Source organism: Podarcis cretensis, assembly GCF_951804945.1.
Source record: "Podarcis cretensis genome assembly, chromosome: 8".
Classification (NCBI taxonomy): domain Eukaryota; kingdom Metazoa; phylum Chordata; class Lepidosauria; order Squamata; family Lacertidae; genus Podarcis; species Podarcis cretensis.
The window spans coordinates 86,744,787-86,772,695 of record NC_137177.1 but is presented as its reverse complement, the minus strand read 5'-3'; the positions used below and the strand labels follow the sequence as shown (position 1 = coordinate 86,772,695).

Sequence of the window (27,909 nt, the reverse complement as noted above, 5' to 3'; positions counted from 1 at the left end):
GTACTCAGAGACTGGCGGGGAGGGGGGGGAAACCCGAGCGCCAGCACCAAAGAGAGAAGCCGAGCACGTGCTGCCTCACGACTTCCGGTCGCAGTGCGACACCTCCTGGACCTTGCCAGCCCTGAATTCCAGTGACTTCATCTAGATTTAAAACGGGCATCCAGTCTCAACAGTGACTATTCCAAGGGTGATCGGAGCTGATGCGATTTCACCCGCAAGTTGCAGAAAAAAAAATATTTTGTCCAGAGATCTGTCTGGCAAGGATGGGCTATATCCAGAGAGAAAATGGGCTCTTATTGTTTTTTTTTGTAATTTAAAAAAGAAATCCAATCGAACAGCAGAATATATAACTTGGAACCACAGAATTGTATAGTTGGAAGGGACCGTGAGGGTCATCTAGTCCAACCCCCTGTAATGCGGGAATGTTTTGCCCAACTTGGGGCTTGAACCCATGACCTTGAGATTAAGAGTCCCATTGAAGGAAGGTGAAGACAGGTGACCCCACCTAGGCCCGAAGTCACCCCCCACCAAAGCAGGCTCAAAGCTTCTCAAAGCTTTTCAAAATCATTTTCTCAGCAGCTAAGCATCAGAAACATTCCGCTCTGCTGTAACAAAGGTACAGAACAGTCCATTGTTTCTCAGGCCTTTCTCATGCCTTCTGGCCTTGCTAAAGAACCACATTGCAACTTGCTTTCTGTTCGGGAACCATGCCAGAACAAGAGATTGAAACATATCTGAACACTCTGAAATCCCCCCCCCCCTTTCCTGGGAAGGGCACCAAGAGTCCCAAGACAGCTTTCTGTTCATGCTCAGAGGAACTCATGGGGCAGGACTCTGGAAGAAGGAGGAGGGATCTGGAATGGGTATATATGCTTGTGCACATGACTGTGAATTTCGTGCATGCTTTTTGTGACTTATCACACTTGCTCCTTCTACCAGTTCATGGATGGTAGAAATAAAAGCCTTTTCTCTGAAACTATTCCTTGAGTGTCTGTTGACTCCCACTTCCCTTTCCCAGGCGTAATATTTTTCCCACCCGAGGGCAAAGCCTCATAAGGCTACACCGTGTTCTACAGACTGAGCTACCAGTTGTTAAAGCAAGAGGGAAAAGGTCGTGTAATTTTCTCAGTTGGAATTCTTGTATGGGTAAAGAACATAAGAAGAGCCTTCCGGATCAGGCCAAAGTCCAGCCTCTGGTTTTCACTGTGGAGAATCTCATAAGTTGAACCTGAGCACAAGAGCACTCTCTGTAACTGAGATTCAGAAGCATTATTTCTGCCTCCGACTGTCAAAGTAGAGCATAGCTGTGGCAGCTAGTACCCATTGATGGCCCTCTCCTCCCTGAATTTGTCCAGTCCTCTTTGGAAACCATCCAGATTGGTGGCCATCACTCCCTCCTGTGGCAGTGAGTTCCATAGTTTAACTGCACTGCATGAAGGACTTTCTCTTATCTGTTTTGCTTCTTCCAGCATTCAGTTTCATTGGATGTCCGTGGGGTTTAGTGTTATGAGTTTCATATTCATCTTTATGCCGCCCACCCTCAGATGTAAGATGGGGCAGCTGCTGAGGGCCAGCCTGGTGGTAGCATATTTTCTGTCCCCAGGCCCAGACGGGGGGGGGGGGGGGGGCATATGGGCCACATGGCCCGGGCCTCCGATTCCAAAGGGGGCCTCGGTCAGCATATTCACAATTGCTAGGAAAGCATTTTTAAATGTAAATACTTAAAATAATCCTTTTCCCTATGTATTTTTATATTGTATATCTATATTTTCCATTTTGTCTTTATATGCAGATATAGTTCAAGCCTTGAAATAAAACTACTTGCCAGCATAACTTTTGTGAAAATTATTTATATACTTATTTATAAGACTTCAGTTATCCCCAGGGTCAAAAGGGTGGGAGCACATTATCTACCTGGCCAGGGCCTCTGCCTGGCTCTGCAAGGCCCTGTCTGTCCGTTCCTCATGGGCTTGATGTCTAGTGCCCCGTTTTTTACATCCGGGCACGTTGGCATCAAATGGTTGCTTTGCAAGCCCTGGCAATCAGTCTGTGATCAGCCTTGCCTTCCAGCCCAGCCATATTGAAAATGAAAACGACCCCAGCATTACCCAAGACACCCGATGTTGGGCAAGCAGGTGTTGTTCTGCGGGCCTGATCAGCCCATGGCTGGTGTCTATAGGATTGCTTTCGCACACACCCTGTATCCACCATATGGAAAGGAGGGGAAAACACTAAAGCAAAATAATATTTTATTTTATTTTGTGGAGGAGAGAGTAAAACAGGGGAAGAGGGGTCTCTATGTCTCCTCCTGTGTTCTGGACGAAAGAAGGCACGGTGACATCTTAGCGAAGGCCCTGTTTGCTCCCCTTGGAGCAGTTAGCCATTTACCTCCCTCCTCCTTACCTGCCCTGTTTTATATGGGGTTATGCCAAGTTCTGATGGCACCAGATGCTTCTGACTAAACCAACCAGTCCACAGAAGCTTGTGACTCAGGCTCACTCTTTGCTCACTGTTGCCCCAGGCAGGCCGACTAAAGTGAAAGCTATTTGGTAGGTTATGGGATGTGGGTGGCGCTGTGGGTTAAACCACAGAGCCTAGGATTGCCGATCAGAAGGTCGGCGGTTCGAATCCCCGCGACGGGGTGAGCTCCCATTGCTCGGTCCCTGCTCCTGCCAACCTAGCAGTTCGAAAGCACGTCCAAGTGCAAGTAGATAAATAGGTACCGCTCCGGCGAGAAGGTAAACGGTGTTTCCGTGCGCTGCTCTGGTTTGCCAGATGCGGCTTAGTCATGCTGACCGTATGACCTGGAAGCTGAACGCCGGCTCCCTCGGCCAATAAAGCAAGATGAGCACTGCAACCCCAGAGTCGGCCACGACTGGACCTAATGGCCAGGGGTCCCTTTACCTTTACCTTTACTTGGTAGAGTGGCTTCAATAGGAGGGGGTCAAAAACGGGTGTTGGGGATGGGCCATTATTATTCCCCCTCCCGCCTAGAGCCACAGCTCTGCAACCCTGTGCAACCTCTGAAGCCCCATAGTTAGAGGAAAGGGCAGCTTTGACCAAGAGACAAACCACCAGAGAATTGCCGAGGAAGACAAAGAAATGTGATTGTGCTGCTTTTGATCTTTATTCCATTTCCACCCCATCTTTCGCACACAGAACTCAGGGGAACGTCCATGGGGTTCTCAGACAGGCCCCAACCACCAGAAGCGCAGAAGCATTGGCAAGGCGGCCCCATCGCACATCTGTCCCAGTCTTATGTCCTGGTTCTCCTCACTCTTCAGAGGAGCATCTTGTGGAGGAAGAAACACCTGGAATCACATCCTCCACCAGGCTGGTGGCTGCAGAAAGTGGGGGACCACAGGCGACCAGTTTGTGGGGTCCTCCAGCTCTTCTTGGTTGGCTGGGACAAGGCCAGAACTCTGGTTTGCTAAGCGCCCACATTCGGCAGATTCTTACAGTTAGGAACCAGGTTCTTACAGATAACACTGTACTGTTGCGCTCTTGCTCACAGGGATGCAGGCTGGAGAATAATTATTATGTGGGGTGTGCGCACAATCACGCACACACACACGGCACTCGCTTGCGGGGGCTGCTGTGGTTGCTCCCCGCACTGGCCAGCATCCTTGCTTGCCCAGAGCCTCTGTCCTGTGTCTGCCTAGATGCCCGCTCCTTCTGGGCAGCTGCCACCCACTCCTTCAGATCCCTCCTGCTTGGGTCTGTCCTTTGGAGCCTCGCTGCAGCCACTAAAGGCTTGGTTCTGGATCCCGTTGCTGCTTTCAAGAGCAAGGCTTATTGTCTTCTGCTGCACACTCAGGTGGATGCTATCAGGCCCTAATGGGGTGGGAGAGAAAGAGGTAAAGTCAACCACCAGGCTCCCTAACCTCACATGAAGCACCCCCAGCGCATGGCAGGTGTTATGTATTGAAGTGCTTACCCTGGTCACCAGGGGTATTGTGTATACAGTGGTACCTCTGGATGTGAACGGGATCTGTTCCGGAGCCCCGTTCGCATCCTGAAGCGAACGCAACCTGCGTCCGCGCGGGTCCCATTTTGCCACTTCCGCGCATGCGCGTGACGTCATTTTGAGCGCATGCGCAAGCAGCGAAACCTGGAAGTAACGCGCTCCGTTACTTCCGGGTCGCTGCGGAGCACAACCCTAAAATACTCATCCTGAAGCTACTTCAACCCGAGATATGACTGTATAGTTTTCACTCAGGTCCACATCAGTTAAGCGGGAAACCCTGGGGTGTTGTTGTTATAATGTTGACAGCCGGCTGCCTATAAAAGCAGGCCGGCTGAGCGGTTCAGTTCAATTTAGTTCCAGCTTACTATAAAGAACCACTTGGAGAAATCTCTGTGCCGTCTGCTTTGTCAACCCACTACAGTGGTACCTCGGGTTAAGTACTTAATTCGTTCCGGAGGTCCGTACTTAACTTGAAACTGTTCTTAACCTGAAGCACCACTTTAGCTAATGGGGCCTCCTGCTGCCGCCGTGCCGCTGCAGCACGATTTCTGTTCTCATCCTGAAGCAAAGTTCTTAACCCGAGGTACTATTTCTGGGTTAGCGGAGTCTGTAACCTCAAGCGTACGTAACCCAAGGTACCACTGTACTTAATAGCAGCCATTCTGGAGGACAGTTGCTGTCTCGGTCAAGGAGCATGCACAGAAGAGAAGCACTGACCGCCATGATTTGTTCATAGCTGTAGTCTGATTGCCGGGAAGGAGGGAGCTCATAAAAATATAAGAAGAGTCTGCTGGATCATGGCCCTTCTAGTCCAGCCTCTTAGGTGACTGCCCCAGATGCCTCTTTTGGGAGACCAGCAAATAGGATTTGAGCACAAAAGACCTCTTCCCTCTGGTTTCCAGCAACTGGGATTCAGAAGCATTGCTGCCTTCAACCGTGGAGACAGAGCAGAGCCATCGTGGCTAGGAGCCATCGATAGCCCTCTCCTCTGTGAACTTGTCTTTTAAAGCGATCTAAGTGGGAGCCATCATCAAGTTGGACAACCATTGCTGCCTCCTGTAGGAGCAAGTTCCATAGTTTAACTCTGTCCTGCATGGCGTGGGGGGGCCATAATAATAATAATAATAATAATAATAATAATAATAATAATTTGTACCCCGCCTATCTGGCTGGGTTTCCCCAGCCACCCTGGGTGGCTTCCAACAAAGATTACAAATACATTAAAATGTCACACAGTAAAAACTTCCCTGAACAGGGCTGCCTTTAGATGTCTTCTAAATGTCAGGTAGTTGTTTATCTCTTTGACATCTGGTGGGAGGGTGTTCCACAGGGTGGGCGCCACTACCGAGAAGGCCCTCTGCCTGGTTCCCTATAGCTTTGCTTCTCGCAGGGAGGGAACCGCCAGAAGGCCCTCAGCGCTGAACCTCAGTGTCCAGGCTGAACAAGGGGGGTGGAGATGCTCCTTCAGGTATACTGGGCCGAGGCCGTTTAGGGCTTTAAAGGTCAACACCAACACTTTGAATTGTGCTCGGAAACGTACAGACAGACAGGCACTGTGCTGAGTGAGTGGGGACTTGGTACAGAACAGTGCTGCCAACTCTTCAAAAGTGGGGTGTATTCTAAATAAGCAAGTTAAAGCCGGCACTGAAGATTAAACTGGATTAAACAGCTTACATGTGTTTTGCTGTGCTATTAGGAAATTATTTTTGCACAGTTTGGTTTTGAAATGCATTGTTTTCTTTGCTGCAAGCCACTCTGAGCATCTTTTCGTGTGGGTGTGAGAAAGTGACATGGAAAAAAAAGCGAATGAATGAAAGCTCAGCTGGATTCGCATCTTTCCGAAACGCTGGAGAAGAGAGGAAGAGATGGGCCCGTTTGACAGGAGGAGAACCCAGAGCGAGGTCTCATGGAGAGAGGAACCCCTTGCAGCAAGCAAACTACCTCACGCCACCCGAGCAATGGTGGGCACCCACTTCCCCCGCCTGTCACAGGCGGCTTAAACTGTGCCTCCATCCCCCTGTGCCCCTGTCCTCTTTGCCCCTCATTACAGGCTGTCTCGGGACGCGGGTGGCGCTGTGGGTTAAACCACAGAGCCTAGGACTTGCCAATCAGAAGGTCGGCGGTTTGAATCCCCACGACGGGGTGAGCTCCCGTTGCTCGGTCCCTGCTCCTGCCAACCTAGAAGTTCGAAAGCACCTCAAAGTGCAAGTAGATAAATAGGTACCGCTCTGACGGGAAGGCAAATGGCGTTTCTGTGTGCTGCTCTGGTTCGCCAGAAGCAGCTGAGTCATGCTGGCCACATGACCCGGAAGCTGTACGATGGCTCCCTCGGCCAGTAAAGCGAGATGAGCGCCACAACCCCAGAGCCAGCCATGACTGGACCTAATGGTCAGGGGTCCGTTTGACAGGCTGCCTCAGCAATTGCTCCTCTTTGTAGGGGTCCGGCTTGGGAAGGCAAACTGGCTCACCGAAATAACTGAGGGCCACAGGCAGGAAGACGAGTCCGTGGAGCATCCCCAGCAGTGTGATGATGAGGTTGAGGCGGAAGAAGAAGATCTGGATCAGCTGGGCTTTGGCAAAGGCCAGGACTACGATGCCCGGGAGGTTGGTCATGGCCACGCCAGCAAACACCTGGAGGGAGAGCAAGCAGACAGCACAGGCTGGTTATACCCAGAAATCTCCAAATGGAGGAGAAGGGGCAGAGCTGACTCATACAGCGGGGACTGCCTCTGCAGGCAGGTGAGGAGTGCTATGGCCTTGGCAGCCTCACAAACGCAGCCCAGCTGGGCATAAACAGCTCCCAAGAGTGGAAGTTGGAAGGTGGAGGGAGAGGCTGAGGAGCTCTCATGCCAATTTGGAGCTGGTTCTGGATGACCAAAAGCAATGTGTTTATTTGGGGGGGGGGGAGAAGAGCACAACTGATTCTGGAGAGGGGGAGCAGAGGTTTGGACAGCCATCCATCTGATTTTTTAGCTGTGATACCTGCAACGCAGGTGGCGCTGTGGTCTAAACCACTGAGCCTACGGCTTGCAAATCAAAAGGTCAGCGGTTTGAATCCCCACGACGGGGTGAGCTCCCGTTGCTTGGTCCTTGCTCCTGCCAACCTAGCAGTTCGAAAGCACATCATAGTGCAAGTAGATAAATAGGTACCGCTCCAGCGGGAAGGTAAATGGCATGACTGGACCAAATCGTCAGGGGTCCCTTTACCTTTACCTTACCTGCATTACAGGGAGATGACACTTGGGGTCCCTTAAAGGTAAAGGTACCCCTGCCCGTACGGGCCAGTCTTGACAGATTCTGGGGTTGTGCGCCCATCTCACTTAAGAGGCCAGGGGCCAGTGCTGTCCGGAGACACTTCCAGGTCACGTGGCCAGCGTGACATCGCTGCTCTGGCCAGAGCCAGAGCCAGAGCCGCACACGGAAACACCGTTTACCTTCCCGCTGGTAAGCGGTCCCTATTTATCTACTTGCACCCGGAGGTGCTTTCGAACTGCTAGGTTGGCAGGCGCTGGGACCGAGCAGCGGGAGCACACCCCGCCGCAGGGATTCGAACCGCCAACCTTTCGATCGGCAAGCCCTAGGCGCTGAGGCTTTAACCCACAGGTAAAGGTAAAGAGACCCCTGACCATTAGGTCCAGTCGCGGACGACTCTGGGGTTGCGGCGCTCATCTCGCTTTACTGCCGAGGGAGCCGGCGTACAGCTTCCGGGTCATGTGGCCAGCATGACTCAGCCGCTTCTGGCGAACCAGAGCAGCGCACGGAAATGCCATTTGCCTTCCCGTCAGAGCGGTACCTATTTATCTACTTGCACTTTGACGTGCTTTTGAACTGCTAGATTGGCAGGAGCAGGGACTAAGCAACGGGAGCTCACCCCATCGCGGGGATTCAAATTACAACTCTACAATTCACTGATTCTACGAACCAGCTCCAAAGGCTCCATGAGGGCAGGGCCTCTCCAGAGGCGGATTTAGGGCACCGCGACCAGTTACACCACACTGAGCACCAAGCCTACAGTGCACTGCATGGCATCACAATTCTGATGCAATGAATTGAGCAGAATGGAAGGGGAGAGGCAAGGGGGGGATGTCACCGTGGACATTCAAAAGACCAAATCCTGGTCTCTCTTCCCTGCCCCAATGCACCCAAAAGGTAAAGGTAAAGGTAAAGGTACCCCTGCCCGTATGGGCCAGTCTTGACAGACTCTGGGGTTGTGCGCCCATCTCACTCAAGAGGCCAGGGGCCAGCGCTGTCCGGAGACACATCCGGGTCACGTGGCCAGCGTGACAAAGCTGCATCTGGCGAGCCAGAGCTGCACACGGAAACGCCGTTTACCTTCCCGCTGGTAAGCGGTCCCTATTTATCTACTTGCACCCGGAGGTGCTTTCGAACTGCTAGGTTGGCAGGCGCTGGGACCGAGCAGCGGGAGCGCACCCCGCCGCAGGGATTCGAACCGCCGACCTTTCGATCGGCAAGTCCTAGGCGCTGAGGCTTTAACCCACAGCGCCACCTGCGCAGCATCCTTAATGAAGCCACAGACACCCCACGCGTGCCCCCTTTCCCAAGACTCACCGCACTCCCCATGTTGACTGTGGCCTCTCTGGCTCTCTCTACTTTGGTAGGCTCCGTGCTGATAGCAAAGGAGCGGGTGATGTGGGACACAAACTCCACCGAAATGCCCACAGCCTGCCGGGAGGAACAGAGCCCTTGTCAGCAGGATGAGCAGGTTTATTATTACTAAATTATTATTTTATTATTATTATTATTATTGCCAAGCCCACGTGGCGCATTTGCTGGGCCAAAAAGCCCCAGTTATTTTTTTGTACCGTGTACGGCAATTTCGACCTGATCAGCAATGGGCACAAAAATTGCACCTTGCACATATGTGGTGGCCCTGTCCCAAGGTGAAAGACTTCTGGGAAAAGATTTATAATGAATTGAAAAAAATGTTGAAATACACATTTATTAAGAAACCAGAAGCCTTTCTACTTGGAACAACAGGTTTGGAATTGCCCAAGAAAGATGTCAGGTTGTTTTTGTATGCCACAACTGCAGCTAGAATTTTGTTGGCCAAAAATTGGAAATTACAAGAAGTACCAACAGTGGAGGAATGGCAGATGAAGATGATGGACTTTTAGGAGCTAGCCGACCTGACCGGAAGAGTCCGCAACCAGAAGGAGGAGGAGTACCAGGAGGAATGGAAGAAATTCAAAGTCGATTTAGCTAAATATGTTAAGATAACTTAAATAGAATTACTTGCGAGTATCAGATAGGCTTAGGATTTAAATATGTGATGTTGTAGAATACTATGTTGTTAAAATGAAAAGAAAGAAAGATGTTAATCAACCAAGTAAATTCTGTGTTAAAATAGTTTTGGAAAACTGCTAGCTACAATTATTTATATGGAAACTCAGCCAGGGGGATTCGAGAAAGTCACCCAACAATGTTAACAAAAGTGGAATTATGACAGTTAGGATAAATGTTTGTTTGTTTGTTTGTTTTTTAATGTTTTCTTTTCATGTTTGTAGATTTATGTGTCATAAATTTGGAAAACTAATAATTTTTTTTGAAAAACAACAAAAATTGCACCTTGCTTCTGTTTCAACTGAAGGGGAAATATGGTCCAACCTAACCTGGGCACCTGGTATGGAAACGAGAGCTGGACCATAAAGAAGGCTGATCGCCGAAGAATTGATGCTTTTGAATTCTGGTGCTGGAGGAGACTCTTGAGAGTCCCATGGACTGCAAGAAGATCAAACCTCTCCATTCTGAAGGAAATCAGCCCTGAGTGCTCACTGGAAGGACAGATCCTGAAGCTGAGGCTCCAGTACTTTGGCCACCTCATGAGAAGAGAAGACTCCCTGGAAAAGACCCTGATGTTGGGAAAGATGGAGGCACAAGGAGAAGGGGACGACAGAGGACGAGATGGTTGGACAGTGTTCTCGAAGCTACGAACATGAGTTTGAGTTTGTCAGTGGAAGACAGGAGTGCCTGGCGTGCTCTGGTCCATGGGGTCACGAAGAGTCGGAGACAACTAAAGGACTAAACAACAACAACCTGGGCATCAGCTGCGTTTTGTCCAGTGGTTACAATGCTCGTAGATTAATTGGTAAAGGAAATCATTGTAATTAGGAAAATGGAGAGGGGGGAAGAGAAGCAGCAGCAGGTTTTCCCACCATTACCCTTCAAGCTGCTGTGTCTCTGCCAGAACAGGCACACAGCTTTGCAGTTCAGGACCAAGGCTGGCCAGGGTGAAGTGCCACAAAGCTTCTCTCTTGAATGCTAGGAAATAAACCCAGCTCCCTGATAGTTTTTGTTATGGTGGACAGAAGGCTCTGTTTCGATGCAGTCCAACAGAGCTCTCTTTCAGGTGTCTAGGGTTTGGCACCCCCTTCAGGAAATTCTGAACAGGCAGCTATTTGGAGCTTTATTTCAGAACACCCATTCGCAGGTAAGTCCCTTCTTCGCAATGACTTATGGAACTCAGGTCCTGCTCGTGGGCATCATCCAATAATGGGCATCAGGCTGGCGTCTGTGAGAGCAGGGTGCTGGACTAGATGGGCGCCCTCTGGCCTGATCCAGCAGCAGAGCTCTTCTTAGGTTCTTAGTTAATCGCCAACTGACCTGAATTGGATAGTCTTTTTATGGTGGAAGTCCAGAATCAATAGGGAGGTGGAATCAACCTTTAAATAAATTTCTGATTGGCTACCTCAAAGGCTTAGCAGTGATGGAGCTTCTCCTACCATTGGTCTCAAAACCAATCAATCGCCATCAAATGATCCCCTTAAATTTACGCAATGCTTCTCTCTCCCAGTCACAATCACCTTAGAACCATCTAAATCAGTGCTCTATCATAACATTTTTCCCCTGAAAGTGCTGCATTGCCCCAAGTTCTGTGCAATTAGGTAAAATGTAAGTGATGAAGTTCCTTTATTCCCAAACAAATATTCTTACATATAAGAACCCCCTGGCTTCCTTGTTTTCTCACTAAAATCTGTGCAACTTTCCATAATGTATTATGTCTACCTCTTTGTGTTCTAAGGATACTGCACAAATGTGTTGTTGAGTTCTGTGTCCTATGGGCTCTGGGGGAAGAAAACCAAAGTTTCTTACGGCTTAATATTTCTAGAGCTGGCCTCAAAGGGAGTGGTCCTTGCTAGTTGTGCTTAAAAATCCCCCTTTATTTAGGACGATTCATAGACTACTGAGAAAACTCAGTGGTGCACATGATAAAATTATCAATAAAACACCTAAATTTAACAAAACTGTTTGAAAAAATATGTGTGTATAAGATAAAGTGTAAAGGAAACAGAAAAATATTTTTAAACAAATATGGATAACTACATTAAATTTCTGGGTAGGCTTGCTGAAATAAAGTTTTCAGCAAGTATCAGGAACAATATAATGAGGGCACCTGCCTAATGTCAATAGGCAGGGAGTTCCAAAGCATAGATGCTGCCTATCAGATTTGCAGCTCTCTTGGGAAAATGCAATAAGGAGCCTTGCTTTCTTCACTTGGCTGATGCTCATCTCTCCCCATGATCTTCATTTCCTGTTCTGCACCCCACAAACCTGTCGCCCCAACTACTTCTCATCCATCCAGAACTCCCAATTTGGGTATGTTGCTGTGGATGGAATTACTAAAAAAAAACTGTGATGGAAAGCAAATATTAGCATATGTGTTTGACAAAGCATGTGTGCAAGCTGGGTAATGTGTGCAAATAAGAATGTGCTTCCATGTGCCTCACATCAAATTGCATTATTATTATTATTATTATTATTATTATTATTATTATTAATGATTTATACCCAGCACATCCAGCTGGGCCTCCACAACCACTCTGGGCAGTTCCCAACAGAATATTAAAAACATAATAAAACATCAAACATTAAAAACTTCCCTAAACAGGGCTGCCTTCATATGCCTTCTAAAAGTCAGATAGTTGTTTATTTCCTTGGCATCTGATGAGAGGGCGTTCCACAGGGTGGGTGCCACCAGTGGCGTAGCGTGGGGGGTGCAGGGGGGCCGGCCGCACCGGGCGCAACATCTGGGGGTTAGGGTGAGGGGGCGCAAATCCACGGGTTAGGGGGCGCAAATTACTTGCCTTGCCCCAGGTGCTGACAACTCACGCTACGCCACTGGGTGCCACTACCAAGAAGGCCCTCTGCCTGGTTCCCTGTAACCTCACTTCTCGCAGGGAGGGAACCGCCAGAAGGACCTTAGAGCTGGACTTCAGTGTCCAGGTAGAACAATGGGGGTGGAGACGTTCCTTCAGGTATACTGGCCTGAGGCCATTTAGGGCTTTAAAGGCCAGGACCAACTCTTTGAATTGTGCTCGAAAATGTACTGGGAGCCAATGTAGGTCTTTCAGGATAAGTGTTTATTCTGTGGGGTGGGGAGGATTTTGTGTAGAATTTGCAGACTCACAAAGTCAGAAGGCGGAATCCCGTTTTGAGGCTAGACACCTTGGAAGGAACTCCACAATGACCCTTGAAAAACACCCCCCAAGTTGGGAGATTCTGGGGTGCCCTCTCCTGCCGCCCCCGCTACACAAAGCCAGAGCTGTGCCCCAGAGCGGTTTACTTGTTTCAGCTGTGTATGACACTATTACTATATACATTATTGGCAGAGTTGTGCACTAGTTGACTGTATGTCTATATGTATCTCCAGGCTTTGCTATGCACGTTGCACTTTAATTTGCTGAACTGTCAAATTTTGGTGCTGGAGGAGACTCTTGAGAGTCCCATGGACTGCAAGAAGATCAAACCTCTCCATTCTGAAGGAAATCAGCCCTGAGTGCTCACAGGAAGGACAGATCCTGAAGCTGAGGCTCCAATACTTTGGCCACCTCATGAGAAGAGAAGACTCCCTGGGAAAGACCCTGATGTTGGGAAAGATGGAGGGCACAAGGAGAAGGGGATGACAGAGGACGAGATGGTTGGACAGGGTTCTCAAAGCTACCAGCATGAGTTTGACCAAACTGCGGGAGGCAGTGGAAGACAGGAGTGCCTGGTGTGCTCTGGTCCATGGGGTTACGAAGAGTCAAACACGACTAAACGATTAAACAACAACAAGTCAAATTGCCCTTTATATTTGCAAGCCGGTTTGGTGTTTTGGTTTTGTTGCATGACCGGGGCTGGCTTACCGTCACCAGGTTGATGAGGGAGATGGCGTTGAAGGAAATGCCCCAGAGAGTCATAGCTCCCTGGGTGTCCACCAGGATCATGATGATGGTGAACAGGTTGATGAGTCCTGAGCGCAGGTCCATGCCCAGCAGGACACAGCAGACCAGGAATGTGGGGAGCAAGCAGACGGCCAGGTTGATGACTCCCGCGACGGCGATGCTCAAGAACTGCTCATAAAACACATAGGTGATCCTGCAGAAAAACCACAGCGGCCGTGGGAACACCAGCGAGGCACAGAGACTCACTTTGCCGCTCTCCCTGGAGCCTCGCTGACCCCAGGCGTGAAGAGCCAGGAAACTAGGGACAGTTCCCCACAAAAAAGGACAAGATGCCATTCTTAATCGGGATCTGCCATTATGAGACAGACTAAGTTGCAAGACTGATAGTCAGAGGGGGAGGTGAGCCATTGCTTTGTTATCATGTTTGTATTGTGTGTTTGAGTGGGCAAACCCTCCTCTGGAAAGACTGATTTATGGTGCAACTGGTCTGGGAAAATTAATAAGCAGATGCTTAGACTTTATTACATCGGAACAGACTAAAATGCCGCCTGCTGCTTGAGCAGGACTGTTGGATCAGCGTGTTGTGATTTAAGGAGAGCCTGACAAAGTTCACACAGAAAAATAACAATGTTTGGTTTAACTCGCCTGCGGAAACAACTTGGAGGTTATTAAGAAGAAAAATGATAACAACTAGAAGACTGGAAGATGGGATTTGTGAACATCAAAAGCAGCAGAAATATGAGATGATTGGACCCTCACTGAGCTGAAAACATGGGAACCCCCAACAAAATTTAAAATTTGGCAAAATATTCGGACTACATAATATGTATTGGTATAATTCGGAATAATTAATCTGATATGATTGGATTGTTAAATGGAAAACTTAATAAAAATTATTATATATAAAAAAGGACAAGATGCCCTTTCCGGTCCCTCCCCAGCCGCTCCCCACATCTTACGTGTATGGGAAGACTGTGAAGTCGGGGTCCGTTCCTGGCACCTGCCGCATGGCAGCGGTGATGTTGGCCGCCAGTTCCCGGGCTGCCTTCAGGGCTGCTGTGTACTCCTGGGAGTTTTTGAGGGGCGTGTGGTATGCCATGAAGCGGGATGCTGTGGAGAGAGGAGACAGGCGCTGCAATGACCCAGCCACCCAGAGGGGCTTCACCGCTTCGGAGGGGCATTAACCGCCTCCCACCTCTGAAGTGGTGCACCAGGGGAGATGGCTCTGGACTGTATATGAAGCCAGAAGCCCACCTCCCCGTCTGCATATCCCTCCACCCACCCTGGTTGCCACAGCAAGAGAGTCACTGCCCTCCTGGCAGGGCAGCAGAATTCGCACCTGGGGCTTCTTTTTATTCTGGGGATGGGAGGGGGGAAACACTCACCTATGACTTCCCCATCTGGCCCCAGCCTCACAGACGTGTCATAGGCACCACGACCCCTGGAGAAAAAGATGGGGGGGGGGCATGTTGAGTCTCAGAGAGAAGCACTCCCCATGGCAGACCCAGTGCAGCAGGTGCAAACTGGAAATGGCCCCAGAGGCCTTTTTATTTTATTTTATTGATTTATTTATTGTGATTATTATCCCGCCTCCTTTCCCCCAAGGAGCTCAAGGTGGTATACATGCTCCTCGCCGGCATTTTAGTCTCACCACAACAACAGCTTTCCTGTAAGGCAGGCTAGGCTAAGAGACACTGTGACTGGTCCAAGGTTACCCAGCGAGCCTCATGGTAGAGTGGGGAGATTTGAACCCTGGTCTCTCTCGGGTCTTAAATCCAGCACTCAAGGGAGAAGAGTCGGTGGAAGAAGATTGGAGGAAATTTAAAATTTATCTACAGAAATATTGTAAATTTTTGAATGTTGATGACATTGAAATTAAATGAAGGGGTTCTAGTAACAAGGTAAAATGTAAGATTGGATTGATATTAGATGAAAACTTGAAGCTATAATATGTGAGGAAAAATAATTAAGGATAAACTAACAGGATATGAATTTGCTGAACCAATTTCTAAATGGAATACAAAAAAGGGAGGCGTGAGGAAGTCAGGAAAATAAGTTAATCAAAGATGAGAAATTTAAAAAGAGGGATTTTTGTTTTCTTTTTTGTGTTTTTCGTTTTTTCTTTTTTACGTTAAATGTATGTATTTTTGTACTTTTGTATCTTTGTATTTTTGTGTTTTTGTATTCTTCTTGTGTTTTTTTCTATTTGTTGTTTTATAATTTCTTTATTGTTAAAACTTAATAAAATATTATTCAAAAAAAATAAAAAATCCAGCACTCAAACCACTACACCATACTGCCTCAAAGCCCAGGATAGGAAAGACTTAGGGCATCCCAGCTGGCTAGCAGGCAGCCAAGCTGTTTGCCGCCAACAGTTCCCCAAACAGCTTGGAAACAGCCAGCCCCATGGATGTCTCACACATCAAGACCTTCCTTAGATGTCCCTCCCTCAGGGCCTGGATTTGGAGCTCTCTCCCCACTGAAACACGGGTGGCGCTGTGGGTTAAACTACAGAGCCTAGGACTTGCCAATCAGAAGGTCGGCGGTTCGATGGGGTGAGCTCCTGTTGCTCGGTCCCCGCTCCTGCCCACCTAGCAGTTCGAAAGCACGTCAAAGTGCAAGTAGATAAATAGGTACTGCTCCAGCGGGAAGGTAAACGGCGTTTCCGTGCGCTACTCTGGTTCGCCAGAAGTGGCTTAGTCATGCTGGCCACAAGACCCAGAAGCTGTACGCTGGCTCCCTCAGCCAGTAAAGCAAGATGAGCGCCGCAACCCCAGAGTTGGCCACGACTGGACCTAATGGTCAGGGGTCCCTTTACCTTTTACCCCACAGAGGTCCAGCTGCCCCCAGGAAAAAACCATGCCTCCATACCAATCTCCAACCTCCTTGTGCACCATTTCCTGCAAATTCCACCTGCATCCTGCCTACTCTGGCCTGGCCTCATGGGCTCCACTGGCTCAATCTGGCCGTTCCTCAGCCTCCGAGCTCCAGCTGGCCCCCCTTTCCGGTAGGGGTGCCTCTACAACGCACAACCAGGAAGACTGGAAGAAATTTAAAGACTATCTTAACAAATACTATAAAATTAATGAAGGCTAGAATGACATGGGTTGGAAAATAATATGGTGTTCAGAGATGTAGATTAAGAAAAGGAATGGAATTGTCAAAAAACTTTGGGAAATAAGGGAATGGATTTACTGACTGGATAATGAAATTAGAATACAGAACGGGGAGGTATGAGGGAGTCGGGGAAAGTAGGTTGAGAAAATAAGGTTTGAAACTATACTTGTTGTTTTTGTTTATGTTTGTTTTTTATTGTTGTTGTTTTGTTTGTACATGTTTTTAATGGAAATCTCAATAAATATCATTAAAAAAAAAAATACAACGCACAACCAGGCAAGGAGACCCTCTCGGGGGGGGGGGGGTCATTCCCTGCTGTAGGAACAATCGCCCAGACCCGAATCCTGACCCGCACACATACATATACACACACACCCTGGTGCTTGCAGTACTCACGCCTTGGGGCATTTCAGGTTGGGCATGTCGTGAAGGAACCAGGGCAGGAACTGGTGGAACTCCTCGACACTTGGCCGGAGGGTCCCGCTCATCAGAGGCATGCACTTTTTCAACAGGCAGGACAGGGAAGCTGGGGGAGAGAGAGGCAGAGGAGAGGCTGAGCCCCAGGTCCAGGCAGGAATCTCTGGTCCCCTCCAGCTGCAACCTTGTTGTGGTTCTGGACAGTTAACACTCCAGGAAGCGTTCTTATTCACTGGGTGCATTGCCCACATGAACCTGGGCATTTTCCTTTGATCTGTGCTCTCTGGGGGCTGCAGAGAGCAGTCTGTCTGAGAATGTGAGCAGGGTAATTTCATTTTTGTTAGAGACAGAACGCTGTGAACACGCAGCTAGATTCTGTAGGTTTTCTTTTCTGTTTGTTGTGCTTCTAAATAAAGAGTGTTAGATTAGAAGCACTGGTGTCGAGCTGAGTTATTGAAGACACCACGTCGACACAGACAAGCCATTTTATGCTGCGTGTGAACTCTGCTATCATCCAGCAACTGAGAAGCATGGCAGCGCGTGAGTGGAAGCGTGTAGGCGCCACTGAAGTGTCGGATTGCTCGTAAATCAGATATATTGCAGTGCCAATGCAGCAGACCCGTGGGTCAAAGGATTTACGACCCACAAACTTTAACAAACCTTGGGCAGGGAACCCCCCCAGGGGATGTCCCACCACCCCCTATACTTTCATAGAATGATAAAGCTGTAGAGTTGAAAGGACTCCCCAAGGGTCATAGAATCATAGAACTGTAGAGTTGGAAGGGACCCTGAGGATCATCTAGTCCAACCCCCTGCAATGCAAGAATCGCAGCTGAAGAATCTCTGGCGGGTTTCTCTGCTTACTGTCAGTGGAGGGGCAGAACTGGTCCTTGTCTGGGCCGAAGCTGTGGATGCGGCAGCAGCTGGAAAAGGGGCTCAGCCAGTCAATGAAGTCGTCCACCCAGGAAGAGGCAGGGATGGCCAGGAAGGACCTGGGGGGAGAGACAGCGGCATGGAGGGGGGGCCAAGGCCCACGGCCAAAGAAAAAGCGCAAGGCTCAAAGAGCAATAATAATAATAATAATAATAATTTATTATTTGCACCCCGCCCATCTGGCTGGGTTTCCCCAGCCACTCTGGGCGGCTTCCACAGAGACCAAAAATACACTAAAATGTCACACATTAAAAACTTCCCTGAACAGGGCTATCTTCAGATGTCTTCTAAATATCAGGTAGTTGTTTATCGCTTTGACATCTGATGGGAGGGCGTTCCACAGGGAGGGTGCCACTACCAAGAAGGCCCTCTGCCTGGTTCCCTGTAGCTTTGCTCCTCGCAATGAGGGAACCGCCAGAAGGCCCTCAGCGCTGGACCTCAGCGTCCAGGCAGAACGATGGGGGTGGAGATGCTCCTTCAGGTATACTGGGCCAAGGCCGTTTAGGGCTTTAAAGCTCAACACCAACACTTTGAATTGTGCCTGGAAATGTACTGGGAGCCAATGTAGGTCTTTCAAGACCGGTGTTATGTGGTCTCGGCGGCTGCCCCCAGTCACCAGTCTAGCTGCCGCATTCTGGATTAATTGTAGTTTCCGGGTCACCTTCAAAGGTAGCCCCACGTAGAGCGCATTGCAGTAGTCCAAACGGGAGATAACTAGAGCATGCACCACTCTGGCGAGACAGTCCAAGAGACTGGCAAGAGAGCAGGAGGCAAGCACAGGGCACTTGCTCCTCCTGGGCTGCCTCGGCCGTCTTCTAGGCCTAGGCCCCTCCAGGAGACCACCTGTGGTCTGCGGGGTGGGGGCTGCCCTTGGAGGCAGGTGCAAAATGAAAAGCCACAGCAGCGCTCGTGGACTGGCTTGGTGAGGTGGAACGAGGAGGGATGGAGCTGATTTGCAGTGATCAAATGCAGGAAGGTGGGCTCATCCTGCCAGGCACCTGATCCTGGGCCCGATGCTGAACCTCAAAATATCAGGAGAAGCTGCTCAATGTTTGTCTGGTCCTCAGATGGTTGGGGGCTGCCTTGGTTTTGAGCTTATTGCCCTCTGGAGCCCCACAGACCACTAAGAATCTCCTGTGCCTCTTCTAGAGCCTGGAGGGCCAGACCACACTACCTTTCCTGTATGAATAATAATAATAATAATAATAATAATAATAATAATAATAATATATTTGTACCCCGCCTCTGATTGTGGAGGCAGAACACAGATGTTGTAGCTAGTAGCCATCAATAGCCATCTCCTCCATGACTTGGTCTGTTCTCCTCTGAGGTCTTGATAATAATAATAATAATAATAATAATAATAATAATAATAATAATATTTATTTCTACCCTGCCCATCTGGCTGGGTTTCCCCAACCGCTCTGGGCGGCTTCCAACAAAGATTAAAAATACATCAAAATGTCACACATTAAAAACTTCCCTGAACAGGGCAGATGTTTTCTAAATGTCAGGTAGTTGTTTATCTCTTTGACATCAGATGGGAGGGTGTTCCACAGGGCGGGCGCCACTACTGAGAAGGCCCTTTGCCTGGTTCCCTGGTATGAAGCAAACTCCAGGCTGCTTTCTAGCATCTGCCTGGGGGTCTGCTGCTCCTTCTCCCCCAGGAAGGGTCAGGGCAAAAGAGCTTCTGCAACTGCTCTTTTGCCACCGTGCCCTCCCCAGTCAAAACATCTTTTTCTCTGCCCCTCTAAGACGAACCCTCCAGGAACCCTCCCTCTCTCTATTTTTTCTTATGTTTCCTGGCAGGTATGTGGAGGAAAGAGCATGCAATAATATTCTGGCGTATTTGAAGGCAAAACTGGGGAGGGGGGGCGCTTTTGTACACCCACCCACCCACCCCCTTTTTACAGGAGCAGAACGGCTCCTCCGAGCGACTTACACATTTGGGAACTGTACGGCGGACTGGATCTTCTGCGTCAGGGAGTTGTCATTGCAGCCTGAGCTGGAGCAGACCCCGTTCATCCCTTCCACTGTGGAGAAGTTGTAGCCCGGCGTGGTGACAAAGTAAGTTGGGGCCCCCACCATGAAGTACGTGTTCAAGTACTCGAAGTACTGCAGCATGTAGGAGTCCTGGGGAGAGCAGAGCATGAGAACATAAGAACTGTTAAGTTGTGGGCGAACATATCAGACGACACAGCGATTCTTCAAACAGCTCTTCTTTATTCAGAGGCCAGAACAGAACTGAACTGAAAAGCTCAGTCAGCCTGCTTATATAGAGCTCCAGAACAATGTAACTGTAGCAACTTTCTAAAACTATCCAATCACTGAACGTCACTTTCGATCCTTCATTTGCATACAAACTATCCAATCACTGAAAGTCACTTTCGATCCTTCATTTGCATAACTATCTACAGTATCCCCCTGCTGGCCCAGGGTGAGAACTTCAGTACATAACAAGAACCACCTAGGACATGTGATAAAATGAAGGGGAAAAAATTGGGAACTGATCTATAATGAATTAAAAAAGATGCTTAAATATACTTTCCCAAAAAGGCCTGAAGCTTTTTTTGCTAGACTTGATGGGGGAAGATATTAAGAAAGTAGATCGAAGATTATTCATGTATGCTACGACTGCTGCCAGAATCTTGATAGCCCAAAAATGGAAAACACAGGAATTACCAACTGTGAAGGAATGGCAGATAATGATGGTCAAATAGGCGGAATTAGCAAAACTGACCCACAGGATTCACAATCAGGAGGAAACAAAGTACCAAAAAGAATGGAGTAAATTCATGGACTATATAAGTGAGAACTGTAGAAATTTGAAGACGTTAGCAGGACTGAAATAAATCTTATGACATGGCTTAGAATGATATTACTAAGGAAGTGTGGATTTGAGACTGGAATAAGAAAACCTTCAGAATGGAAGGAGGGAAGTTAATCGCTTTATGGAGCGTAAAGTAAGACAGATGTATAAAGATATGAAATATTTATACTTTATTAAACAGGAAATACTATTTTTAATGTTGCTGTCATTTTGCTTGCTTGCCGTACGATAAAACTGTTGCTCATTGGACCTGTTTATATTGTCATTTTTATTTTTTTTTTGTATTCATGTTTTTCTGTTTCTTTTTATTACTCCGTCCCCTGCTCTGGGACTGAAAACATTCTATGAAGAGCAAGCTATAAATCCTGCAAATAATTTAATTAACAAAGCTACTGGAGGAAGCCAGGTGGAATTAAGCAGCTCCCTTCGTTAAGGTGCAGAGCACCCAGACTCAGCCAAGTCCTCGAGTTCCCTGAAGGAAGTTCCTTGTGGAGAAGCCCTTTGAGGGACCAGAAGACCAGCAAGTCAGCCAGCTCTTACCGTGGGCATGGCCAGCTCCTGATTAAGCCCCACTTCGACATGCAACATCAGGAAGATTCCAGCGCAGAACATGAAAATGAAGATCAGCATCTGAAAGTAAGAAGGCAAGAGAGTTCTCTGCAGGTGAAGCAACAGGATCAGGCCAAAACGTCTAGTTCAGGATCCCAGTCCTCCCTTGCCCACAAACAGGGACCAACTAGAGGCTCCCAGGAAGCACACAAGTCTCAACTGAAGGTCATTATTTTATGTTTTAGATGCATTCCCCCCCCCTCTCCATTCTCTCCGCCCTTCATGGGTGGGTCTGTGGGCTCCCCAGGTGGTGTCTCATCCTGACCAGGACCTGCTTAGTGGTAACCCCCCTGGACCTTCAAGTCACACCCTCTCCCACCTGACACCCCGCCTCCTATCCTGGAGGAGGTAGATATGGACTACAGTAGCTTGGACTACTGCAATGCGCTGTACCTGGGGCTACCTTTGAAGGTGACCCGGAAACTGCAATTAATCCAGAATGCGGCAGCTAGACTGGTGACTGGGAGTGGCTGCCGAGACCATATAACACCGGTCCTGAGAGACCTGCATAGGCTCCCAGTACGTTTCCCAGCACAATTCAAAGTGTTGGTGCTGACCTTTAAAGCCCTAAACGGCCTTGGTCCTGTATACCTGAAGGAGCGTCTCCACCCCCATCATCCAGCCCGGACACTGAGATCCAGCACCGAGGGCCTTCTGGCGGTTCCCTCCCTGCAAGAAGTGAGGTTACAGGGAACCAGGCAGAGGGTCTTCTCGGTAGTGGCGCCTGCCCTGTGGAACACCCTCCCAGCAGATGTGAAGGCAGTAAACAACTATTTTACTTTTAAAAGACACCTGAAGGTGGCCCTGTTTAGGGAAGTTTTTAATGTCTGATGCTGTATTGTTTTTGATATTTGGTTGGAAGCCGCCCAGAGTGGCTGGGGAGACCCAGTTAGACGGGCGGGGTATAAATAATAAATTATTATTATTATATTAGATATGGCTTCCAAGACTAACAGCCACTGAGGGGGAGTTGGTTAAGAAGGCTCAGAAAGAAGGATTCTTCTCCCCGTACCCTGTGTTCTCTCCTGCCTCCTTTTTGCCACCTTGCCTGCTCTCCGCCTTGGATTCACAGACACACACACCAGAAAACCACCCTCTGCAACCTAGCCAGCAGCACTCACCACCATGAACCGGACGAAGCTGTTGAGCAAGAAGGGAGCATAGAAGCGTTCTATGAAGGTGCGAAGGAGGCTTCTTTGCTTCTTCTCTGGGCTCTTCTTCTCTGGGCTCTTCTCCTCCAGTTGGACGCAGCAACAAAGGTCAAAGCGAGAGGCCTGTGGGCAAAAGGGGCGCCAGCTGAGGACCCCATTGGAGTGTGGGGCTGGGGAGGAGGAGGAGGGGTGGTTGTTGAAGCCTGCAACCCCAGTCAGTAAGGAAACCCTCCCGCCTCAAAAATGCACTTTAAAAGAAAGGCCCCACCCACCTTCTGCCTGCGGGCATCCAGAGACAGCAAGGCCACAAACATGGACACCTGGAGCAAGAAGTCAAAGAGGACGGCCAGGGCAGCGTTCAAGGCAAAGGTCCGGACAGCCGGCATCTCCGACAGGCCACCTAGAAGCAGGAAGGGAGGCGTAAGGTCCAGCAGCAGATCCTGGCTGCTGGATCAGGCCAAAGGCAGAGGTCTATCCTGTCCTCACAGTGGCCAACGAGCTGCCCTGTTGGGAAACCCATAAGCAGGATCCAAGCACAAGGGCCCTGTCCCCAACTGTGGCTTCCAGTAACTGGGAATCAGAAGCATTGCTGCCTCTGACTGTGATGGCAGAACAGAGCCATCCTGGCCAGTTGCCATCAACAGCCCTCTCCTCCTCCAGCCTCTTTTACCTAGATCCAGGTTGGGAGCCATCACTGCCATCTTTGAGAGGGAGATCCACTGTTTGGCTGTGCACTGCATCCTAGCTTTTACCTGTCCTGAAATCTTCCAACATTCAGCTCCATTGGATGTCCATGGAAAAAAAGGCACAAGGTGGACCTCCTGGGCTCTCTGGCCACAGGGCAAGTCAGCACCAGCTTTTAGCTTTGGGCTACTGCCATTCCCTTGTTTTCTTCTTTTCATCTCTCAGGGCTGAGCCCACATTGGGTTCTCCTGGCTTTTCAGGACCCCAATCCCCTTGCAGCTTTGCCTGCTCACTCCTAGGCAGGCAGGCCTTGTCACAAGGCTGGGATGAGGGCATCCCTACAAGGAAGCTTCTGGCCCATTCAGCAGCCCTGCTGCCATCACAGCCTCAGTTGCGGTCTCTGTCCACGCAGCTAGACAGCTGCCGCCAGTCAAAGGGCCACAAAGCAGCTCTGCATTCTAGAGACTCCCAGGCTCGAAGCTTTGCAAAATCAGATTAGTCAGGCATTTCCCAAAGCCTAAATGAAGGACACAGGTGGTGCTGTGGGTTAAACCACAGAGCCTAGGACTTGCCGATCAGAAGGTCGGCGGTTCGAATCATCGCAACGGGGTGAGCTCCCGTTGCTCGGTCCCTGCTCCTGCCAACCTAGCAGTTCGAAAGCACGTCAAAATGCAAGTAGATAAATAGGTACCACTCCAGCGGGAAGGTAAACGGAGTTTCCGTGCGCTGCTCTGGTTTGCCAGAAGCGGCTTAGTCATGCTGCCACAAGACCCAGAAGCTGTACACCGGCTCCCTCGGCCAGTAAAGCGAGATGAGTGCCGCAACCTCAGAGTCGATCACGACTGGACCTAATGGTCAGGGGTCCCTTTACCTTTAACTGAGGGATTGTCACATTTCCACATTCTATGTAGTTTTCTATCAGCCCCGCCCTTTCCCCAGCAAAACCTGCTCTTTAGCACTGAATCAGTGCAAACATCCATCTGCAGAAAACCTGGCTGACGTTTGCTCTGAGATTGAAAAGCAAAGATGGGCTTTTTCTGGGGAGAAGTAGCATGATGAGCAGAAGTCTAGGTGAGCCCCGAGAGCCCTGCCACCCTTCTCTGCCCAAACCTGGCTGCATTTGTACCCGACTCCATCCTCGGAGAAGGAGTGGCTTTGCTCACCCAGGAAGAAGCAGATGACTTCAGAGAGGCTGCAAAGGAGCATGCTGGGCGCCACGTCACCCAAAACCCGCCCGATGTGTTGCTCCGTCGTCTCCCCAGGCCGTGGCTCACACCGCTGCAGTGGGAGGCAGAGGAAGGGGGTTTGAGAAAGGGAGGGTCCTAACCCACAGAGCAGCAAGGTGGAGAAGTCGAGGTGTCTTCTGGGGTTCCCAAACAGGGGTGGTTTGGCCTCAGCTGTATGCAAAGTTGTCCCTGCAATCTGGGCTCTCTCAGACCCCCTTCTCCTTCCCAAAGGCCCAGCAGTCCTGAAGTAGGGCCAGCCTATCCATGAGATTGGGCAGCAGGCTGGGGACCGTTGGGAGGAGTGGTGGATCTGGACCCCCAAGCAGCATGCTGCTTGCCGCTGCTTGCCTAACAAGAGCAGGGCCATGGCTGCCACTGCTTGTGCCTCTTTAGCCTCCGTTCCTCCACCCGCTCAAGCGGCAAAAACACCTTTGTTCTGGACATGCCAAGCCTTGGGAGCCCTCCCAGCATTTCTCGCACCTGGTACTCCAGCACGAAGATGAAGATGTTGTCAGCACCGACCGCCAGCACCAGGAAGGGGACGACCTCGATGATGATGAGGGAGGAGGGCAGCCCTATGTAGGAGTAGAAGCCCAGGGACGACAGCACAGCCCCCAGGACCACCAGGATTCCTCCAAAGCCCAGTGTCACTTTGGAGTCCACCTGAAACGATGAGGCAAGGCGTGGTGACGAGAGGATGTTCCTCAGCAGCGAGGACGCACAGAGGCAAGCCCAGTCCTTCCACCTGCTTCTACACCCAGAGAGGCATGAAGCCTCTTCCGGATGTTGTACTGGGTCCAGGAGAAGAGCAGGGCTCTCTCCGTGGTGGCACCAAACTCTGGAAGCACTCAGAAAGCAGTTGCTCCTTAAATACTGGAAGCCTTGATGCTGCAGGAGGGACTGGAGCTCCTCTGTCCCCCCCGCTCCTCCTCCTCCTCTTGGGTCTGGCCACCTCCACCCGCCTTGCCATGGGGCAGCCCCTTCATACCAGGATGCGCTTCCAGCTGGAGTACTCGCCCAACGCCAGTGCAATGTACACAAAGATCACCAGGTAGCTGACAGCAAAGATGGGGAGATCCTCCCAGGTGGTGCGGTTGATCTCGTCCTCCAGTGAACGCTGCAGGTATTGTTGGGGGGGGGGGGAATAAGAGGGCCTTAGAGTCTATAGGGGAGAGTCTGCCTGAGCTATCAATGGGAAGACTTTCCACCTGCCTTCCCCACTCCCTTCCTGGCGGGTTGGGGGCAGATATTGCTTTTGCTGCTATTTGGATGTTTGCATTTTATTTGGATGTTTGCATTTTATTGTTTTTAGTGTTTATTAGCATGAGATGTTTGCCCTAATGATATTATGCCTGACTTTTTGGTTCAATCGTGCTCTGTTCCGTAACTGTTAATGAATTATATTGAGATGTTTTTATATATTTATTTTGTACGTTGATGTGAGCCACCTTAACAGAGTTAGAAACTGAGATAGCAAAGCTAGGATCTGAATGGAGGTTATTAGTGCAACAACGGAATGTCTAGGAGGACTTGTTTTCATAACAAGAATACAAAGCTGAAAATGAACAAACTGCAGCTGAAATATTATGTTCATTTTTCACAAGGTCTAGTCCTTCATCTGCCCACCCTCTGTAATCTTCTTAAGAGGGTCCCTTCTCCAGTCTTCAGAGCAGCTGGAAGTGGGGAGGCAGAAAAAAGCCCTCCTTTCCTTCCGCTCTGCAGTTTTAATCTGAAATCTCAGGCGCAGCACCGCGCCCAGAGCTCGCGCTAACGAAATTCCCTGTCGCAAAACAATGAGAGTTTCGAATACTGCACCTTGAGCATGGAAAAGCAGCAGGGGAAGGACAACCAATGGGAAAGGCCAGCTCAGCATTGGCTTCTCAGGCACATAAGATGTCAAAGTGCATAATTCAGGCCAGCCCTCCACATTCCTTGCACCAGCCGAGAGATGCCCCTGATTCTGTGCCCGCTCAGCTCAAGCTCTCCAGGCACACAGGGATGAAAGTGACATACAGTGGTACCTCGGGTTAAGAACTTAATTCGTTCTGGAGGTCCGTTCTTAACCTGAAACTGTTCTTAACCTGAAGCACCACTTTAGCTAATGGGGCCTCCCGCTGCTGCCGCGCGATTTCTGTTCTCATCCTGAGGTAAAGTTCTTAACCCAAGGTACTATTTCTGGGTCAGCGGAGTCTGTAACCTGAAGCGTATGTAACCTGAAGCGTCTGTAACCTGAGGTACCACTGCACTACTTGAAAAATCCCAAAGTTTAAAAATGATGAACATCAAGCTGTCCTGGCACATTTTTCTCCTCTCCTCTGCCACCGACTTGACTGATTTGGGCAGCAAGGGCAAAAAAAATAAGAATAAGGTAGACACAGCACAGGAGGGGAGTGGGGATGGAATATAACCCTCTCCAATCAGCCTAGCTTGGGACGCGGTTGGCGCTGTGGGTTAAACCACAGAGCCTAGGACTTGCTGATCAGAAGGTCGGTGGTTCGAATCCCCGCGACGGGGTGAGCTCCCGTTGCTCGGTCCCTGCTCCTGCCAACCTAGCAGTTCGAAAGCACGTCAAAGTGCAAGTAGATAAATAGGTACTGCTCCGGCGGGAAGGTAAACGGCATTTCCGTACGCTGCTCTGTTTCGCCAGAAGCGGCTTAGTCATGCTGGCCACATGACCCAGAAGCTGTACGCCGGCTCCTTTGGCCAATAAAGCGAGATGAGCGCCGCAACCTCAGAGTCGGTCACGACTGGACCTAATGGTCAGGGGTCCCTTTACCTTTTAATCAGCCTAGCAGGTCACTTTGGGGTTGGCTGGACACCTGGGGTCCACTGGTCAGTGGAATGGGCTGGTTCTGGCTTTCAGATGTTGGGCACCGCTGACCGCAGTGGCGTGAGGTGGCCCATGCCAGTAGCCCCGGCCCCCAATGGCAAATGGGAGGCACGAGGGTCCATGGTGGGGACCCTGGTGGGGCAGCAGCAACACCCACCTCTGCCATGTAGGCGACCGTGTAGCTGTCTTCATGTTCCCGCTGGAATTCCTGCACGATCTCCAGAAACTGCTTCTCCCACAACATGGCGAAGTCGAATCGAGGGTCACTGGGAGGGAAGTTGTTCAAGGAGAATGTCAGGATGAGGGCCTGGCCTTCCGAGTACTCCTCCTCTGTCAGGCAGAGAAGAAGGAGGTCACAGAGAGGCAGGTTGGGGGTGGCACATCCGCAAGGCAGCAAGACACCCCCCCCCCGAGAGCCCCAGTTCCCTCACACACAGCCCCCCACCTTCTCCCTCAACCCACAGGTGTGGTGCTTTTGCCAGGCCCTCAGAAATTTCCTCTCTGGATAAGCATAATGATAGAGGGCCTTCTTGGTAGTGGCACCCACCCTGTGGAACTCCCTCCCACCAGATGTCAAAGAGAAAAATAACTACCAAACTTTTAGAAGACATCTGAAGGCAGCTCTGTTTAGGGATGCTTTTAATAATAATAATAATAATAATAATAATAATAATAGAAGAAGAAGAAGAAGAAGAAGAAGAAGAAGAAGAAGAAGACATCTGAAGGCAGCTCTGTTTAGGGAAGCTTTTTAATGTTTAATAGGTTATTGTATTTTAGTGTTTTGTTGGAAGCCGCCCAGAGTGGCTGGGGAAACCCAGCCAGATGGGCGGGGTATAAATAATAAATTATTATTATTATTATTATTATTATTATTATTATTATTACAGTACTTGGAATGAGTTTATACAGAATATATTAAAGGTAAAGGTACCCCTGCCCGTACAGGCCAGTCGTGTCCAACTC

At 49.6% G+C, this 27,909-nt stretch overlaps 1 protein-coding gene across 1 annotated transcript in view; it reads right to left on the bottom strand.

Moving 5' to 3' along the window:
- Positions 1-3,086: 3,086 nt before the first annotated feature.
- Positions 3,087-27,909, bottom strand: part of NPC1L1 (NPC1 like intracellular cholesterol transporter 1) — a 35,343-nt gene continuing 10,520 nt past the window's right edge. The window contains exons 4-19 of the mRNA XM_079987412.1: positions 27,104-27,276; positions 25,105-25,233; positions 24,597-24,779; positions 24,054-24,168; positions 22,479-22,606; positions 22,177-22,329; positions 20,987-21,076; positions 19,559-19,749; positions 17,548-17,675; positions 16,663-16,792; positions 14,535-14,590; positions 14,109-14,259; positions 13,111-13,342; positions 8,537-8,650; positions 6,436-6,598; positions 3,087-3,834 (exon numbers count right to left, since the gene is read on the bottom strand). Of these exons, the coding sequence (XP_079843538.1) occupies positions 3,659-3,834; positions 6,436-6,598; positions 8,537-8,650; positions 13,111-13,342; positions 14,109-14,259; positions 14,535-14,590; positions 16,663-16,792; positions 17,548-17,675; positions 19,559-19,749; positions 20,987-21,076; positions 22,177-22,329; positions 22,479-22,606; positions 24,054-24,168; positions 24,597-24,779; positions 25,105-25,233; positions 27,104-27,276 (2,312 nt within the window). The 3' untranslated portion in view covers positions 3,087-3,658. The remainder of the gene's footprint in view (positions 3,835-6,435; positions 6,599-8,536; positions 8,651-13,110; positions 13,343-14,108; positions 14,260-14,534; positions 14,591-16,662; positions 16,793-17,547; positions 17,676-19,558; positions 19,750-20,986; positions 21,077-22,176; positions 22,330-22,478; positions 22,607-24,053; positions 24,169-24,596; positions 24,780-25,104; positions 25,234-27,103; positions 27,277-27,909) is intronic.